The sequence below is a fragment of the Theropithecus gelada genome, chromosome 11, assembly GCF_003255815.1.
Source record: "Theropithecus gelada isolate Dixy chromosome 11, Tgel_1.0, whole genome shotgun sequence".
NCBI lineage: Eukaryota > Metazoa > Chordata > Mammalia > Primates > Cercopithecidae > Theropithecus > Theropithecus gelada.
Genome location: NC_037679.1, coordinates 723,669 through 741,733, shown reverse-complemented (window position 1 = coordinate 741,733; position 18,065 = coordinate 723,669). Strand labels below are relative to the sequence as shown.

The 18,065-nt window shown below is 36.7% G+C and overlaps 1 protein-coding gene across 4 annotated transcripts in view; it reads left to right on the top strand.

The window, feature by feature from the left end:
* Window positions 1-18,065, top strand: part of KIF21A (kinesin family member 21A) — a 157,531-nt gene that overhangs the window by 58,081 nt on the left and 81,385 nt on the right. For all 4 annotated transcript variants that reach the window (XM_025403121.1, XM_025403120.1, XM_025403119.1 and 1 more), the window contains exon 2: window positions 17,772-17,994. In XM_025403121.1, the coding sequence (XP_025258906.1) occupies window positions 17,772-17,994 (223 nt within the window). The remainder of the gene's footprint in view (window positions 1-17,771; window positions 17,995-18,065) is intronic.

Here is an 18,065-nt window from a genome sequence, read left to right as displayed (position 1 = left end):
ATTCTAGTAGAGGACATGCTCTTTTCTTCAAAAGAACTGACCTGGAAGTAGCACACATCACTTTTCTTGCAGCATTTTAGTCAGAACTCACTCATGTCACACATGTTACCACCTATAGCAAAAGAGGGTACCATATACCTAGCTAAGACTCCTATTAATGTGGAGGAAAAAGAACATGCATTTGGGAGACATCTAGCAGTTACTGCCATGTGTACTCTCTTTTCCATCCATGGAGCATCTCTACTCCCTCACCACATTTCATCCATCTCATAATTTATTGTACTTGGGAGGTGGGAAGTCAGCTCTCTCCCCAAGTTCTGATGTGGATTCTTGTGGTTGGAACATCCAATCTGAGAGCTAATTTGTTTGCCATCTACTAATGGCCCACATAAGGATCCAATGTACAACGGATACTGTGTCCATTGTATAAGTATGGGTGAAGTAACACATCCAAAAGATAGCAGTAGAGGAGAAGCAAGATAAGACTCTTCATTTGGAAAAGGGGAAGATAGGAAACCTAGCAGTTACTTAGCAACTGTCAAATCCTGTATGTGGGAATCATGATGATTTTTATCCTGGCAGTAGAAAAAGGTCTTTGTTAGCCTCCTGGCAAGCTTGCCCCACTGTCTTTGTGGAGGAGAAAATCACTTGTTCTCCATGGTTCTGGTTATGTCCTTTGGGAGGTTCTTTATTTTCTGTTGTTCTCCATGGCCAAATTTAAAGTGGACATTGGAAAGTGTACTGTTTTCTTGGGGTTAGATAGCTCTCAAAGCTGACTTCCTGCTGGTACCTGTAAGGGGGTCTGAGAGGTTGTCTTTGAGATGAACAGTCATAGGCTTTTATGGTCCAAGCTTTGTGTGTGTGTGTGTGTGTGTGTGTGTAATTACTGCATGCTTTCAAAAACTCATTGAGTTGTCTGCCTGTTTGTGCAGATTCACTCCAAATGCAAGTAACCACAGCCAAACTCCAAATGCAAGTAACCACAGCCAAAGATAGATTTTTTTTTCCCCAGCTAAAAATTCTGGATTTAAACTGTTGGACTTTGTGTTCTGCAAATTCCCCAGTGTCTTAATTAATGACAATTATTTCCATGCTTAGGTGAGAAGGTAATACCTTTACCATTTTGATTTCTGGGCAGGCTGCCATTGTCTGGCTAGAAACTGTTAGGGTCCCAGGATTATATCAGTTTAGTCTGTGTCTTCTGAACCTCCTGTTTTAACTGTGTTAGTAAGGAATATAGAAACACCTGACTTTTAAACCCTATAAAGCCCCACAGTAAAGTCAACTTAGGTTTCAAGCTGTATGTGGTGTACACTTTCCTCAGTAGAGCTGAATTCACTTCCACATCTGCCTGAGACTGCTTTATTTAGGCTGAGTTTATTTTTCTTGAAGGGCTTTGTTGAGAGCAGCAAGAAGAAGCCAATCCATACTAAATGTTTTGGTGTGGCTTAGAAAGAGTCAGTAGCTTTTCATCTTACTGTTTGTTTTGTCAGCAGCTGCCGTTCAACTTCTAAGTCAGTGTCACATATTACAGGTTCCATTAGGGTGGCAACTACTTCTGGTTGTCAAATTCTGTTAGGACATGGGTTGAGCTATTCTAACAAAGATCCAACATTGCAAGGCCTTAATAGAAAATAAGTTTACATTTCTTCCACATTACAACCAGACTATAAGCAGCCCAGAACTGATAAGTACCATTGTGTTGGTATCCTGTGATCTTTCTATCTTATTGATTCACCATCCCTCAGGTATTACCCCCATTCACATGATCCAGAATAGTGCAGCCGACCGTTCCACATTCCAGCCAGTGAGAAAAGAAGAAAAAAAGAGGAGGCCCATCCTTTCCATTTAAGGACTCTACTGTTGACATTGACCGAAGTTGACCACATGACCACATCTAACTGCAAGGAAGCTTAGAATGTGCATGGTGTCCAGGCAAAGATTTTCTTAATAAGGAAAAAAGAGAGAATGGATTTTGGAGTACCATTAGCAATTTATGCCACAAAACATAGGATACACATTGGAGCTTATAGGACAAGAACAAAAACAAAACCCAGAACAAATAAACAGAAAGCCTTTATCACCACCCTGAAAATTAATTATTGGGTAGGATAATTGTAAAGTACAGTAACCTAGGCATCAATACCTGACTGCATATATATGTATATATGTATTTAAACTACCTTTATAATAATTTAGTCTGCAATTTGCCTTTCAGAGACCACAATGAAATGCTTAGGTGCATTACATTTGATACAATGTGTTTAAAAATTTATGTCTGCACCTGTGAGTTTTTTTTCCCTCATTAATACTTAATGAAGTATAAAGTACAGAGTAGGCTCAAAATAGCATAGTCTCAAGCCTTTCCAGCACAGCTCCCCTAACTACAGTGAGAGAAATGTGTAATGTACTTTCAAACTGGACATTTCTTTGAGTCTTCAAGTCTTATCTAAAAGATTAGTATAAATTTTGCATTTATATTTATTTTTTAAAATGATACTATATTTAATAATATATTATTAATATTTATTAATAAAATAAAAACATATTTGTTTTTAAAATAAGAATATTTAAATTACTTATTAATATTACCAAATATAAACTTGGTGCTCCAGGAAGATATACAGTATTTTTTCTGTGTCTTTCACACTGATGCATACCTCTTTGGGTACGGATGAAATGGTTGAGAAATTTGGGTAGTTGGGCTTATAAAACTTATGTGATGTATTTTGTTCATATCCAATAGCATCCAGTGACGAATTAAAAGATATCTGATATGGGTACTGGCGGCAGGCATTTTAAGGGATACCTCCTTCCTTATTTTCTCTGCCCTTCTGTTCTCAGTGGTTGTTTCCTCAGCCCACTGCCTTCACATAACTGATTCTTCATTCTACCAGTCTCCAATCAAATGTCACAGTTTCTGAGAAAGAACTGTCTTGATTATGGCAGACAGACCCCAAGGTGACTGACACCCCATGATCCCTGCCTCCTGGTTACTTACTTTGCTTGAGTTAAATAGTACCTGTGAATTACTTCGAACTCATAGAAAACAGCAAAGATGATGGGATATCACTCCTATGATTACATTATATGAGACCAGATTTTAGCAGACTGGAGCAAGAGATTCTCCTGGTAGTTTTCAAGTAGTGAGCTGACACACTATGAAAGCGTCACATGGCTAGGCCATGAGAGCGGCATTTAGGAGCTGAGAGCTAGCCCTTTGCCAGCAAGATAAAAGGGCCTCAGTCCAGAACTGCACGGAACTGAATTCTTCCAACAACTTGAATGAGCTTGGGTGAGGATGCTGAATTCCAACTGAGAATGCCACCCAGCTCTTGCATTGATTTTAGTCTGGTAAGACTTTGACTGGAAGTCCTTGCTGTGCCATGCCTGGACTTCTGACTTACAGACACTGTGAGATAGTAAAATGTGTATCTAAGGTTCCAAGTTTATAGTAAGTTGTTTCACGGCAATAGAAAAAATGTAGAGGTTAAGAGTTCTTTGCTGCTTAAGGGGAAAAAAAAGCCCTATGTTCCTTTTTCTACATCCTGCCTCCCTTCTTCATGGATGTGGCTGCCAACATTTGGAGCAGCCTTGTCCAAGGATGGGGGAGTGGGAGACATGATCCAGAATCAGGGATATAATCCAGAATTGGGTCTACAAGTTTCAGCTTCTGTTGAGCTTTCTTGTCTGAGCTCATGCTGTGAACCACTGATTTAAAAATTGTAGTTGTGTGAAGATATTTGATTTTGCAAAAGCTAGAAACCACCTAAGTTATTAGGAATGGCATGCAAATAAAATTCTATTCTATCTGTACAGATAATGTTAAGATAGCTCTTTTAAAACAGTAGACTTAATAATCATTATTATGATTTACCTTAATTGAAAAAACTCCATGAGTTAAGGAAAAAAAAAAAGCAAATCATGTTTCTTTTGTTGATTTATTGATTTATTTTATATTTGATTTCCTTTTCCTCAAAAATCCCACCTATTCAAGAGTCCTCTGAAATAACATGTTATCTCTTCTTGTCATGACTATACTTTTCTTCCCTCTTCTTACTTGGGCTGATGTCTTCCATCTGTTTTACCTTAAGGCTTTGAAACTCAGAATTCAACATCAGCATCATCACCTGAAATGTATTAGAAATGCAGAATCTCAGCTCCTAGACCACTCAGACCCTTAATATCAAAATCTATATTTTTAAAACTATTTACAGTAATTAATGTATACATTAAAGTTTGAAAAGTACTGCTCTAAGCCTCTTCATGGTGTTTTAATAGCATACATTTTTAATTGCAGTTATTTATTTTTTATTTTTTTGAGATGTCTCGTTCTGTCACCCAGGCTGGAGTGCAGTGGCACCATTCTAGCTCACTGCAGCCTTGAACTCCTGAGCTCAAGCGATCCTCTCACTTCAGTCTCCACAGTAGCTGGGACTATAGGTGTGACCCACCAAGCCTGGCTCATACAGTTATTTTTGTATTTGCCTCATTTATTATTATTATATTATAAATTCCCAGTTGTCAGGAGCTTAAGGTTTGTTCTTTATTTCTCCTGCAATGGCTAACATGGTTAACTTACATATAGGGGCACGATAAATTATTTGTTAAATTGAATTGACACTAGGAGGATTTCTTCCTATTTTCTGGAAACAATTTTTATAGTTAGTCTCAAATATCTGTCATTTAGGACATCATTTTGTTGATATAGCAGGAACCTTTATAATGTACTTACAGACATTAGGCCTTTGCCGGAAGGGGAAAGCTAGTGGCTCAGACAACTCATTATGGTTCAAAAATCTCTAATGATATTTTTATTCAATTCCTAACACTCAAATTGTTCTCTCAGAATGTACAAATGTAGTTCCTAACTCTATTAGTATTCATGCTAATGGATCATATATATCTATTTCCGTTGACCTTCAATTCAAGAAGAGGATTAAGTGCATTTTGCATGTTTGTCAAAGATACTTTGTCCTCTAATGTTTCTCTAGTACATTCATGCATTAAAATGTCTAGAAAAGTGAGCCATCTTTCCTAGATACCTGCTGTTGCCCACTTGCTATGAATTTTTTCACTTCCCTCTGATTTTGTCCTAAAAGTAATAGACCAAATTAAACTGGCCAGAATTATATGAGAAATGCTGTTTGTATTCTCCATTTTTGATACTTCATGCAGTAATGTAATGCTCCATGGATGACATTCAGCTAGCTTTCTAAAAGGCAAACAATCTGTAAAAAAAAAAAAAAAAAAAAAGAAGCAAATGTATGCAAGTTTATTAAAAAGGTAATTTCATTGACAGGTATGTTCACTCCACATGCTGTTTATGTGTATGTGTGTGTGCATTTAGAAAAATATGGCTTGTTAATTGATTATTTGGGAGGGAGATTTGTTAATTGTTCATTTGGATTTTAAATACAAAAAATCTGTTTGTATCCTGAGTCTTGTGGAGACTCTTCAGTTTGCCTTAGTAAGCATGACAGTAAGATATCAGAGTTGTTTCATATAGCAAATTCAAATACACTATAAAATAGTTTTAAAAATCTGAGTCTGCTGAATCTATTGAAAATGCCCCATTGGAGTGGATTTTTTTTTTTTCTAATTAAATTCATGTGGACCCGATAAATTTGACACATACGCAACATTGCCCTTTCAAACATGACTCATGTTTTTATTTTATTGGCAACCAGATTATCTGTAATTGTTCTTAGAATCATCACAATATAAAATTTTCATAATTTTAGAGTTGATGCTTAAGAGAACCTTAGAATCATCTTATTTCATCTTACCATATGCAGGAATTTTCTCTATGGCAATGGTTTTCAGCCATCTTTTTTGAACACCAAATTATCTTTTCTTAATATAAAATCTTACAAATATATAAGAGCTGAATCTTCTGTGCTTTAAGAGAATGATGAAATACAGATTGATTCTCTGTCTCTCACCTCCTGACCCCACAACTTGAGGTAACTTTTGGCAGAGAAACTGAAAATCAAAGAAAGGTAATTTTTCACAAAGTTGGTTGACAAGGCCAGACATCTATTAATTGAAACAATCTCCAAATACATAATTTTAAAAGATGGTTGCTGCTCTGGGTGGAATTCAGTTTCTTGTGCTTATATGACCGAGGTCCCCATTTTCTTGCTTGCTATTGTCTGGGGATTGTACTCAGCTCTTAAACGTAGTCTTCTCTGTAAGTAGTTCACAACATAACTATTTGCTTGCTTCTTGCGGTCCAGCAGAAATGTGTCTAATGCTTCACCTTCTTTAAAAGACTTACTTGCCTAATTAGATCAGGCCCACCCAGGATGATTTCCCTTTAATTAACTCTAACTGGTTAGTAACTAAATTGGAAGTGGTATGTCTTCATAATTGCAGGTTCCACCACACTTATGGGGCGGGAATTGTATGTGGGTGTGGATCATTGGGGATCATCTTCAAATTCTGCCTACCACATTTTCCTTACAAAAATAAAGTGTTCCTTATAGTCTAATGTCTTGGCTTTGAGCTGTCACTTGTGGTTATTGGGAGATGACAGAATTATGGCTTATTTTAATGTTTGTGGTAGGAGTTTTTTTTTCCTTGATGGTAAAAATTGGTATCAATAACTTATGTTCGTCACTTTAGGACCAGATTCTTAATCTGCCCAATATCATCCGTATTTTTAAAATGTTATTTTTATTTCTAGGAAGCAAGATGAAATAATAAGTCTTTTTTTTCCTTCCCAGAGTGATTGTAAACACAAATAATATACATCTGGGATCAAGGATGTATTACTATCATTATAGAGTCATAATGCTAGCTTTCCCCATAATAAAATAGTTTTAATAAAACATATACTATTATGAAGAGTAGAATGAGACCCTTCCCTTTCCCCAAAGAACATATGTAGTTTCATTTAGAAAGAACTTTACAGGAGAGTTTTGAATATCCTTTATATAATTGGTATAGGAATGTAATAAGAAAAAAATAGAAGGTATTAGAAACTTACTAATCTGAGAATGAGAGTTGAAATACCATCTAGTTATTACTTTTATTCTGATATTACATTTTCCCTTTTGCTCCTCCTTTCTTGAATTTTCTCCTGCCCTTCCTTCAAGTTTATTTATTTCTTTCTTTTCTTTCTTTTTTTTTTAATACAAGATGGAATCTCAATATGTTGCCCAAGCTAGCTTCAAACTTCTGGACTCAAGTGGTCCTCTCCTCTCAGCCTCCTGAGTAACTGGCACTATAGGCTCGAGACACCACACTCAGTTTCCTTAAGTTTTAAAAATGAAACTGAAGTGTTAATTAAGTCTTTTTGATTATAAGAATTTATAAAAGTAATTCAGTTGACCAACAAAGATGATATTTTATAAACTTCATATTATAGTTTATTACATATTTAACAATAAAATCTATTGAAAACTCTAGCTGTATCCAGGAAAGAGACTGGGTCAATGACTTGTTTGTGAAAGGCTGGAGAATTGTAGGGACCTATATTCTAGGTCAATATTGACTTCAGGAATGGGAGTGGAAGGAATGATGACACAGTGGTAGTGCTTTAAAAAAGCATTGTTAGGCCAGGGGCGGTGGCTCACACCTGTAATCTGAGTATTTTGGGAGGCTGAGGCAGGCGGATTGCCTGAGCACAGGAGTTCGATACCAGCCTGGGCAACACAGTGAAACCCTGTCTCTACTAAAATACAAAAAATTAGCCGGGCATGGTGGCGTGTGCCTGTAGTCCCAGCTACCCGGGAGGCTGAGGCAGGAGAATTGCCTGAACCTGGGAGACGAGGTTACCGTGCGCGGAGACAGCACCACTGCACTCCAGCCTGGGCAACAGAGCGAGACTCCGTCTCTTAAAAAAAAAAAAAAAAAGTGTTGTTACCATTTCCTGAGACTAACACTGATCTGGTCAGGATCTCGACAGGAAACAGATGATATATCGAAACAAGATAATTTAGGAGAGTTTGGAGGAGAACAGGCAGCCTCAGGGGAAGCGACAAGAGATGAGGTAGTGCTCTGGTGTTAGTAACAGAAGGTGGACTGCTATACCACTGGCTATGGTATAAGAAGTGGCTGCCTAATAGGAGCTGTGGCCTTTGGGAGAGGGACAGAGCCCACTGATGGGACCTGGCAGGGAAGGAATCAGGACAGTAAATATTCTGACCTCATTCCTCTCCTCCCCTTAATGTCCTACTGATACCTCCCATTGCTGTGCTTCATTGGAAGCCTGAGGGCAAGGGAGCCCCTGGTTGACGCCCATGAATGTCAGTCTCCCAGGGTACAGGCTAAGTTGAAGATGGGTGAAGGATCAATCAGAAGGAAAAAACTAAGGAACGTTTGGCAGAGATCTGTAATATACCTTTTGTGAGCCTTTTGGTAGCATCTTTCATCATGTGGAGAACAAAGTGAGTGTTCATTTTAGAGGATAATGTGTTAGCTGGTATGCCTAATTAGATGGTGTCATAATATTCACAAAACTTCCCTAAATTCTAACAAGGTTTTTTTTTTTTTTTTTTTTTTTTTTTGAGACAGTCTCACTCTCTTGCTCAGGCTGGAGTGCAGTGGCACGATCTCGGCTCACTGCAACCTCTGCCTCCTGGGTTCAAGCAATTCTCAAGCGATTGTCCCGAGTAGCTGGGACTACAGGTGCCCGCCACTATGCCCGGCTAATTTTTGTATTTTTAGTAGAGATGGGGTTTCACCATATTGGCCAGACTGGTCACGAACTCCTGACCTTGTGATCCGTCTGCCTTGGCCTCCCAAAGTGCTGGGATTACAGGTATGAGTCACCACACCTGGCCAATTTTAACAACTTTTATACTAGTGCTTCTGCCCCTAAGGACTGTCATAACCAGGGAACAAATGCACTTCAAGAAGTTTTGACTTGTTTTCCCTGAACTGACTTTTTCTCCCTTCTCAGTCTCGAAAATTCTAATCACCCTCCAAAACCCAGGTCAAATATAGTTTCCTGTATGCAGTTTTTCCTGTTCCTCCCCCATTACCCTCTGGCTGATCTTTATTCCATTTATCCTTTGTATACAATATTTCATTGACCATATGTTTAATTTTCTTATAGTTCCCCTACCCTTGACCATGGTTGCACTCCTCAAGTTTTTGTTTTTATTTAAAACATTTTTTGCCTTACACACTGTTTGACATTTAGTAGGTGCTCCACAGGGCACTGTTGACCAAATGAAATTTTCTGCGGGCCTTGGGTTATCAATAGGCCACCACATACAGCCACCAGCATCAACAGAAATTTCATGAGCACTTTGGAAAGTAGGCAGGTGGTTCCTATTGTCATTTAAAGTACTCCCTTCCCTCACTCCCTCAGTTTTGTGGGGGTAGAGGCTTTCTATTTCCGGGAGAAGGGCTAAAGAAAACTCTGGAGTTTCCAGAAGAATTAATTACAGTTATGCATAGGATTGGACTTTTATAAAAATCCAGAATTTGACTTTTTTTCCTTTATTTTGTCAGCCTATGTGCATTATTTCAATGTAGTTCTTTGAACATCTGCTATTCAACAGAGAGAGTGGCACAGTGTTACCCCCCTGTGAATGATACTGGTTTCCTCAATTGAGAGAACTTTTATCAGTGCTCTGTGTCCTTAGATGAACCGTGGGATAAAAGGTAGGAGATACTAGAGTGGAAGTCAGAGGAAGATGGCACAATAGCTCATCATCCTATTTTTCCTGGTTTCTTTTTCTGGTTCGCCACTACAGAACTGTCCTTGAGAGAAATAAATCTTTATTTTTCCAAGGGGTGTTGTAAACCAGAGACTGAGTAGTATAGTCTAGAATTGCAGCCAGAAGCATTAGCTATGTACACTGTATATTAGGGATTTTAATTGATAATGTATATGTTTATGAATATCCATTTATTAAGAATAAACTTCATAAAGTTTATGAGTCCAGTGGACCACACAGAGATGACACGGTAGAATACAGAGCTAATTATATAGATTAGGATAAGATTTCTGGATTGCTTTCAACAGCTGTTCATCATTAAATGGATTAAAAACAGGTTCTTTTTGTCATCTTTTTCATTCATAACAGTGTGTACTCCCTAGTCCCTGGAACACATTACTGTGCTTTATTGCCTTTAGGCTTTTCACTCAATTAATAATCTCTCTAATGGAGTTACTGAGGTGTGTTTCTTTCTTGAATGTCTTGAAGAAATACCTTTCTTCTCATCACCCATCATTGTAATTAAAGATCCATTTGAGGGAGAGGAATTTCTTTTTATGGACTTGAGTTATTTATTATTTATGCAGTGCCTGATCTCTTAGGAAACAGTTCAGCAAGTCCACAAATGGCCTAACAAGTTCTTATGGTGTGTCAGAAACTCATTTCTAGAACAGAAGGTGGAGAGTTAAAGTAGGGCAGATGCTTTCTTATTGTGGTATCTACTAACTGGAATGAACTAGAGGAGGATTTTAAAAGGGACCAGAAACCCCAGGGGCTCAGTTGTGATGACAAAATGATAGCTGTCCTGATTTTGGGGAAATGGAAGGAAGGAATTTAGTAAGATATAATTAACATCAAGAAATGAAATTGAACACCAGTAAGTAGCATCCAACATAATGATCATCCAAAACACCAACAAATGAGATAAAGAAAGGGAAAAGACCTGTACAGAGGACAGATTTATTGGTGTTCTATAGGAAGAACAAAGGTGTTACCAAGGTGCCAAGTGGGCTAGTTGCGGATAGGTGTAGTAAAAGATAGGTGTAAGTAAAAGAACTACACAAAGTGGGAATCAGGTCAGATTATTGAATAAATTGGAGAACTACCATAATCTTGTGGGGATGAGATCAGAATAACTCAAGCCAAAGAGGAGAGACAGTTTACAAAGACATTTAGGTAATGGAAAAATTCGTCACATGTATGAAACCATTGATTAAGGACAATAGTACTTTCTCATAGGACAACAAATCAGCAATGGCTAGTGGCAAAAAGGAGGACATGTTTTTTGTTATTCCTCTTCTATTTGTAGGGAGAAATAACTTGACCAATAAATGAGCAAAAGAAAGGCTTATCCCTTGTGATGTTTTTAATAAAATGGGGAACAGAGGAATAGAAGGGGTGGGAATGTAAGAGAGAGTCTGAAAAGTACTACAAAAACCACATGCATTTAAAAATTTAAGCTTGATCATTTGCATCATTGGACTCAGATTATTCAGTGATGTTGGTGCTAGTCTTATAATTTTGAAAAAAAAAAAGTACGATCAAGACCATCCTGGCTAACCCGGTGAAACCCCGTCTCTAGTAAAAAATACAAAAAAATAGCCGGGCGAGGTGGCGAGCGTCTGTAGTCCCAGCTACTCGGGAGGCTGAGGCAGGAGAATGGCGTAAACCCGGGAGGCGGAGCTTGCAGTGAGCCGAGATCCGGCCACTGCACTCCAGTCTCGGCGACAGAGCGAGACTCCGTCTCAAAAAAAAAAAAAAAAAAAAGTATGGGTTCCGGCACACATAAGTTATAAACTATAATAAGATAGACTTATTTATTTTCCTTAGGTCAGCATTCCTTCAGTAGCTCATCTGTCAACATTCTGGTCACTAGCATTTAATTCAATTTAATTCAGTATAAGGACAAATTGTACCATAACAATTTAATCCCCAGCTTTAAACAGACTTGTTACTTAGGACCTTAGTTATATTCCTTTCTTGAATGAAATTTCCTTACTGGTTATATGTCTATAGAAAAAATGATAATAATATTAAATAATAAAAATTCTTATTTTGGCTCCTGTTGTACCCTATACTGATAAAAGTAGAAGGATGATTGAGACTTGACTATTTATTACTATGAAAAGGCTGATTTTGGGATTATGACTTTTTATGAGTGGAGATGTAAAGACATCCAGCTTTATTATCTTTGCATAACAATATATTTATGTATATCTGTATATATATGCATACATGTATGCAGGAAAGTTCGTTGTTGCATTACACTTCTATTGATGACGTAGGAGTTCTATATTTAATTTTCTTTGGGACTGAAGGTATCCAAAGGGTAATTTTAAAAATATAGCAATAGTTTGGGGAGCCAAAGAGTAAATCATGCATTTTTTAACACATTGGAAGGCCCAAGCCGAGATGTTAGGGTGCCTCATGAGGGAAATGACTTAGAGAATTTGCAGGTGGTATTGTAACAACACTTTATAGCTACGTAGGCTCTCATTGTCACATATTAGCTCATTTGTTCAAGATGCTCTCATGTGGATATGGCAATAATATTATAATATTTAATAGATATTTTATAGACAAGGAAATCAAGGCTGAGAAAGTGACCTGCCAAAGGTCACAGCAAGTATGTATTAAGACCTGTGAAGGAACTGAGTTTTCACTCTGTTTACAAGCTAGCAAGCTAACCCATTACTGTATCATAAATAGTGGCAGAAGACACAAAACTCCCCATTGGAGACTAAGGACTTTTGTTACTTGTGGTATAATAAGTAATGTGAGCTTCATGTTGATTTGACCTGGTTCTCCATTCCCTCTCAATCCATTGGGGGCAGTGCTGATACACCTATTATATGGGTGCTGTGCAAGCAGGTGGGCATTGAGAAACATTGAGCTTATGGATTAACCACTTTTATAGTCAGCAGAAGCAAGCCAGGTCTGTTGTGAAGACATTACCTTATCCTTAACGTTTGCTTGTTTCCAACACAACCTTGAGAAATGATCCATGAAGAGAGCAGTCTGTGTCTTGCATTCTTGGCATACCCAGCAAGAATGTGCAGGAACTCTAAGGTTGTGGTGAATTGCCTCTTAATAGCAGTATGTGACAGAACTAATGTATAAACTCAGTTTTGCTAAGTTTCATGACTAAAACTCAAGTTGAAAAGGTTAAGCCTTTCCCCCAAAATACTTTATTTTAAAATGTTTGTTTTATTTAGGACATCTCAAAACATGTCCTCTTGGCTTATTTAAATATATTCAATCACTAAAACCAGTTTCAGTTATTAAAAAGGCAAAGAAGAGAAGGCAGAGCCCACTTTTAAGACATTTCCTCTATTTTATCTCAGAATCTCCCCTAATTTTCACTAGTTCCTTCCACAGCAATGAGCCCATGATAATGTTTTCATAAATGAAGTAGTCCCTTGCCCTGTGTCCACAGCAATATTTGTTATACAATAAGGAACAAACAGTAAGAAGTACTGGTGGATAGTGTATGGCAGGGGAAAAAAGTAGTTTATTTCAACCTTTTAAAACCCAGCATAGAGAAACTTTGATTTGCTTTTCTTGAAGGATTAATTAAAATACAATTTAAACTTGGAATTAGTAAAGCCAGGCTCCTTATAGATTAGAAAATGGACATGTAGCATGGCTAAATGCTTGTTCAAGAACAAGTTTCTAGTGACAGAATAAAGTGATATTATATTATTGTAATTATCATATATCTTGCATTAAAATACTCTTTTCTTACCTAATGTAGTTTATAGGGGTAAGTCAGTAAATATTTGTGGATTACTTTGCTTTAGGAATGAATAAGATATATTCTCTGTCTTCAAAGAATCATTTGCTAATGGAGAAATAAGAATTCAATTTTAATCCATAATTGTTTTTCTTTAAGAAGCAGTTTTAAATACATCTAGTTGTAGAATAATACATTTTAAAAAATCTACTTGGCTTTATTATTTCTTAGTGTTAGTCAGTTTGCTTAACATTAGTCAATCTAAACATTAATGCTGATTATTTCCTAGTGTTGGGATTAGATGTATGTGTTTAATGATCTTATTTTTTACATAAAAATACTGAGAAAGAAAATATTTCAAAATATCCAAAGTTGTAAATGTTATATTTCCAATTTTCTCTTTTACAGAAGGATAGGTATATTTTGTCTATATAGAACATCAAGTAATTGTTTTGAAATTGAGGTTTGTAGCTAGGTTTCAAACTCATCAATTACAAAGCAGGTGAATTGACTTGGGTTGGGTGTTCCTGTGAGAATTATTGACTTGAGTACTAATTTAGGGATTTGGAGATTTTAAAATATTAATTTTTGAAGAGGAATTAAAAAGGTGAACCTGTCCTTAGTCTTTGAAGTATAGTTAGCTTCCAATTAATCTGCATGTGTGGGACACCATCCCCTCCTAGGTATGACTTTCTCAGACCTGTTGGAAAATTGCCATTGCTTGGATCCAGTGGAAAAGTTTCCACCCATCTTGTTGGCTTTTAAAGCCACTCTCTCTCCTCTACCCATGCAAATGGATGAAATTGGGCATCATCCGTGTTTCAAACAGAATCCTCCTTGCCATTAGCGAGAATAATAACCGGATGAGTAGAGATTAAGAGAATAAGTTAAAGACATTCTGAGTGACATTAGATTCTAAAATTGGCTATCATATCTGCAATTAAAATGGCACCTTGTTTTTCTTTGTTATGTTGAAGTGAAATTTAAAGTATCTTAATAGCCAAATAAGTTAGCTTATGGTTTTAATCATTTACCTAAAATTAATGGCACACTGATATTAAGTAGTAGCCTAGTACTCGTTTTCATTAGAGAGCTGGGTTTATTATTTTTGTCTTTTTTATTACGTGGGATTTGTTAAGTTTCACAGAGTACTATAGCAACCGTAAAGCTGGTAGAAAAAGCAGAGACCTGGAGTTAATGAAGTAGCTTTCAGGAGAGAGAACAGCCTGAGAGCAGACAGGACTTTATGTTGAAATGCAGAGTTTGTGTGAGCTCCCAAAACAAGAGATATCAAAAGAAAAATGTTCAGGCAGGTAAAGGAGTTGGGAATTGAAAGGGTGGAAAGAGTGTCTAGGAAAAGGGAATAATGTAGTTGGAGGCATAGAAATAAGGGAGAGCATAGGTGGTAGTGAAGCTGCTTAAAATAAACCATCACCATGGCTACCAGTGAAAATCCTTTAATGCAAAGATGTGGCATGGCAAAGCAGAGGGATTTAGAGATGTACTGAAGGGTTTTGTGCAGGGTAGTGAGCTGACCAACTTCCTGTTTTACAAATTACTCATATTACAGTGTGTGGAACAGGTTGGTGAGGGCAAGAGTTGACACAGGAAGACTGGTTAGAAGACTTTTGCAATATTCTAAGTAAGAGATAATGATGGCCTTCGTTAGGGTGGTGTTGATGGGGGAGGAAATAACTTGGTGGGCTGATGTATTTCAGAGAGAATAGCTCTTAGATAGGTGGAATAGGGAAGAGGGAGGAATTCACATGGAATTGAGGTTGTTTCTGACTCTCCTATTTTTGGCGTGGCAACAATCAAGACGGTGATTTTTCCTAAAGAGGCTTGGGGTTTTTGCTGTGTTTTCCTCCACATGACTAAATATAGTGTGGTAGGAGAAGAGGAGTTTGGAAACAAAAAATTATTAATTTAGAGAGCACCACTCATCTAGGTTGTGTGGAACCAGAAAGCCAAAGCTGCTACTACCATGGGCGGTTTTTATAGTCTATGTGCATAGCTACAAGAAATTACAAGAAATTCTTTGTTTTATTTGCTATAATAATATTTAATATGTATTACAGTACACAAATATTATTTCCATCTTTCCCTTTTCTAAAATACAGTATCTACAGTTAAGTATTATTGAATCTAAAAGGAATCTTGGAAATTATGGTTTTCCTCCACAGTTGAGGAAACTGGTGCTCTGAGAGAAGACCACATGATACCTATGGAGTGACAAGTAGTAAAACTCGGGTCTGCTACTGGCCACTCCATTGCTCTTGCCTCATTACCTGGACAGCTCCACATTGATTAGTACATTCCATTACAGCTAACAAACAAAGCTGAAGAGTTTATTAAAGAAAAATACCAGTATCATAGAGGAGAAAAAATAGTTGCATATTCTTTACTTAACATATTATTTACATAAGATATTTTTGAGGCATACAAAATTCTATTTTAGAAAACCAGGTTTGCAGAAATTCAATCCTTTCTGTCTATTAACTGTAAAGAGTTAGACTTAGGGGATCTGGACTTGGGTTTGGCTTTCTCTCTAATAAATAGATGAACTTGTTTTACCTGTATTTTACCTCTATTGACCTGAGGTTTTTTTTTTTTTTAATTTCAGAAAATAAGGCTATGAGACAAGATTCCTTTAAAATCTGTTCCTTAATCATTTTATATTTTTCTTTTTCATTTTTTTTTTTTTTTGGAGATGGATTCTCACTCAGTCGCCCAGGCTGGAGTGCAGTGGTGCCATCTTGGTGGCTCACTGCAACCTTTGCCTCCTGGGTTCAAGTGATTCTTCTGCCTCAGCCTCTCGAGTAGCTGGGATTACCAGCTGCACCACCACGTTGGGCTAATTTTTGTATTTTTAGCAGAGACCGGGTTTCACTGTGTCAGCCAGGCTGGTCTGGAACTCCTGCATCTCAAGCAATCGGCCTCCCAAAGTCCTGGGATTATAGGCGTGTCACCGTACCTGGCCTCATTTTGTATTTTTAATCTGTGTTTGTCTTGCCTTTCTTCCTTAAACTGCTTCTCTTTAACCATGGCAAGTAGGGAATCTCTTTAAAAATTTAGGTACAGTAAGTGAGTGGTATATATTCCAGAATATTCTGTCCTGTTTATAGAGCCTACAGAATAGGATTAGATTTTGGTTTATTCTGTTATGAACATATCTTCATATTTACTTTTCTTCTTTGAAAATAGGTTTTGAAATTTGAGAGAGAAGACAGACAGGAAGGTATTGGATTCAAGTGGATGCGCAAGGATGTGGTGTGGGTGTAGTGCAGTGATCCTCCAAGTGGAGGAAAGGCAACTCATAATAATTCACTGTTTTGGAGAGAAGATATTAGAACTTTCATTTATATTTATTTCTAATTTATTTCTTTTTAAAATTCTGCTTTTGTATATACAGTCGACTCTCCATATTCAGGGGTTCCACAACTATAGATTCAACTGACTGTGGATTGAAAATATTCAGAAAAAATAATGGATTGTTACCTGTGTACTGGACATGTACAGACTTTCTTTTCTTATTATTCTCTAAAATAATGCAGTATAACAACTATTTATATAGCTTAACATTGTATAAGTATTATAAGTGACCTGGAGATGATTTAAAGTATACAGAAGAATAAGTGTGTAAGTTATATGCAAATACTGCATCATTTTATGTCAGGGACTTGAACATCTGTGGATTTTGTTATCCATGGGGAGTTGTGAAACCAATCTTTCATGGAAACTGAGAGATGACAGTATTTCAGTATATGACAAATCAATATGGTAGAACATGAATATTATTTATAAATGAATATATATATGTTGTGGGAATATGCTTAAACATGTTACTGTGACAGAACATAATGGTCAAATAGGTTCAGAAACCACTGGTGAAGAGTTAGCAAAAAAGACGAGTCAAGGGCATCAAGACATTAAGATAAATAAATGTCCTTGCTTTTTTATTTTTCCATACTATTACCACTGGAAATAAAGAGAAAAAAAAATCTAAAACAATAATAATAGCAAATAGCACTTTGGTAGCAGAATTTATTGGATTGAGTATCTACCTCTTACAGAGCAGAGGAAAAGTATCCTCTTGGATAAGTATCTAATTTTAAGATGGATTTTACTCTTGTTCATGATTTTGGGGGATTGTTAAGTATCTCATTGAAATTAAGAAAGTCATCTCATATGCTGAAATTGATTCATTATAATTCAATTTATTTAAACTTTTCAACTGAATAAGCATTAGGTAATTACATTAGAGTTTTAAAAAAGATTTGGCCAAGAATTTTTAGGTCCTATTTTTTTAGAGTTTTTTTTTTGGCATTTATTTTATTTTTTTCTTTTCTGATTATTTCTCACAGAATAAGACCACAGCTTGCCAAAGAGAAGATTGAAGGATGCCATATTTGTACATCTGTCACACCGGGAGAGCCTCAGGTCTTCCTAGGGAAAGACAAGGCTTTTACTTTTGACTATGTATTTGACATTGACTCCCAGCAAGAGCAGATCTACATTCAATGTATAGAAAAACTAATTGAAGGTTGCTTCGAAGGATACAATGCTACAGTTTTTGCTTATGGACAAGTAAGTGCCATATTATTTTCATAGGAGTTGAAACTTTTCAGAAATGTTAATTCAGTTGCGCTTTCATTTTT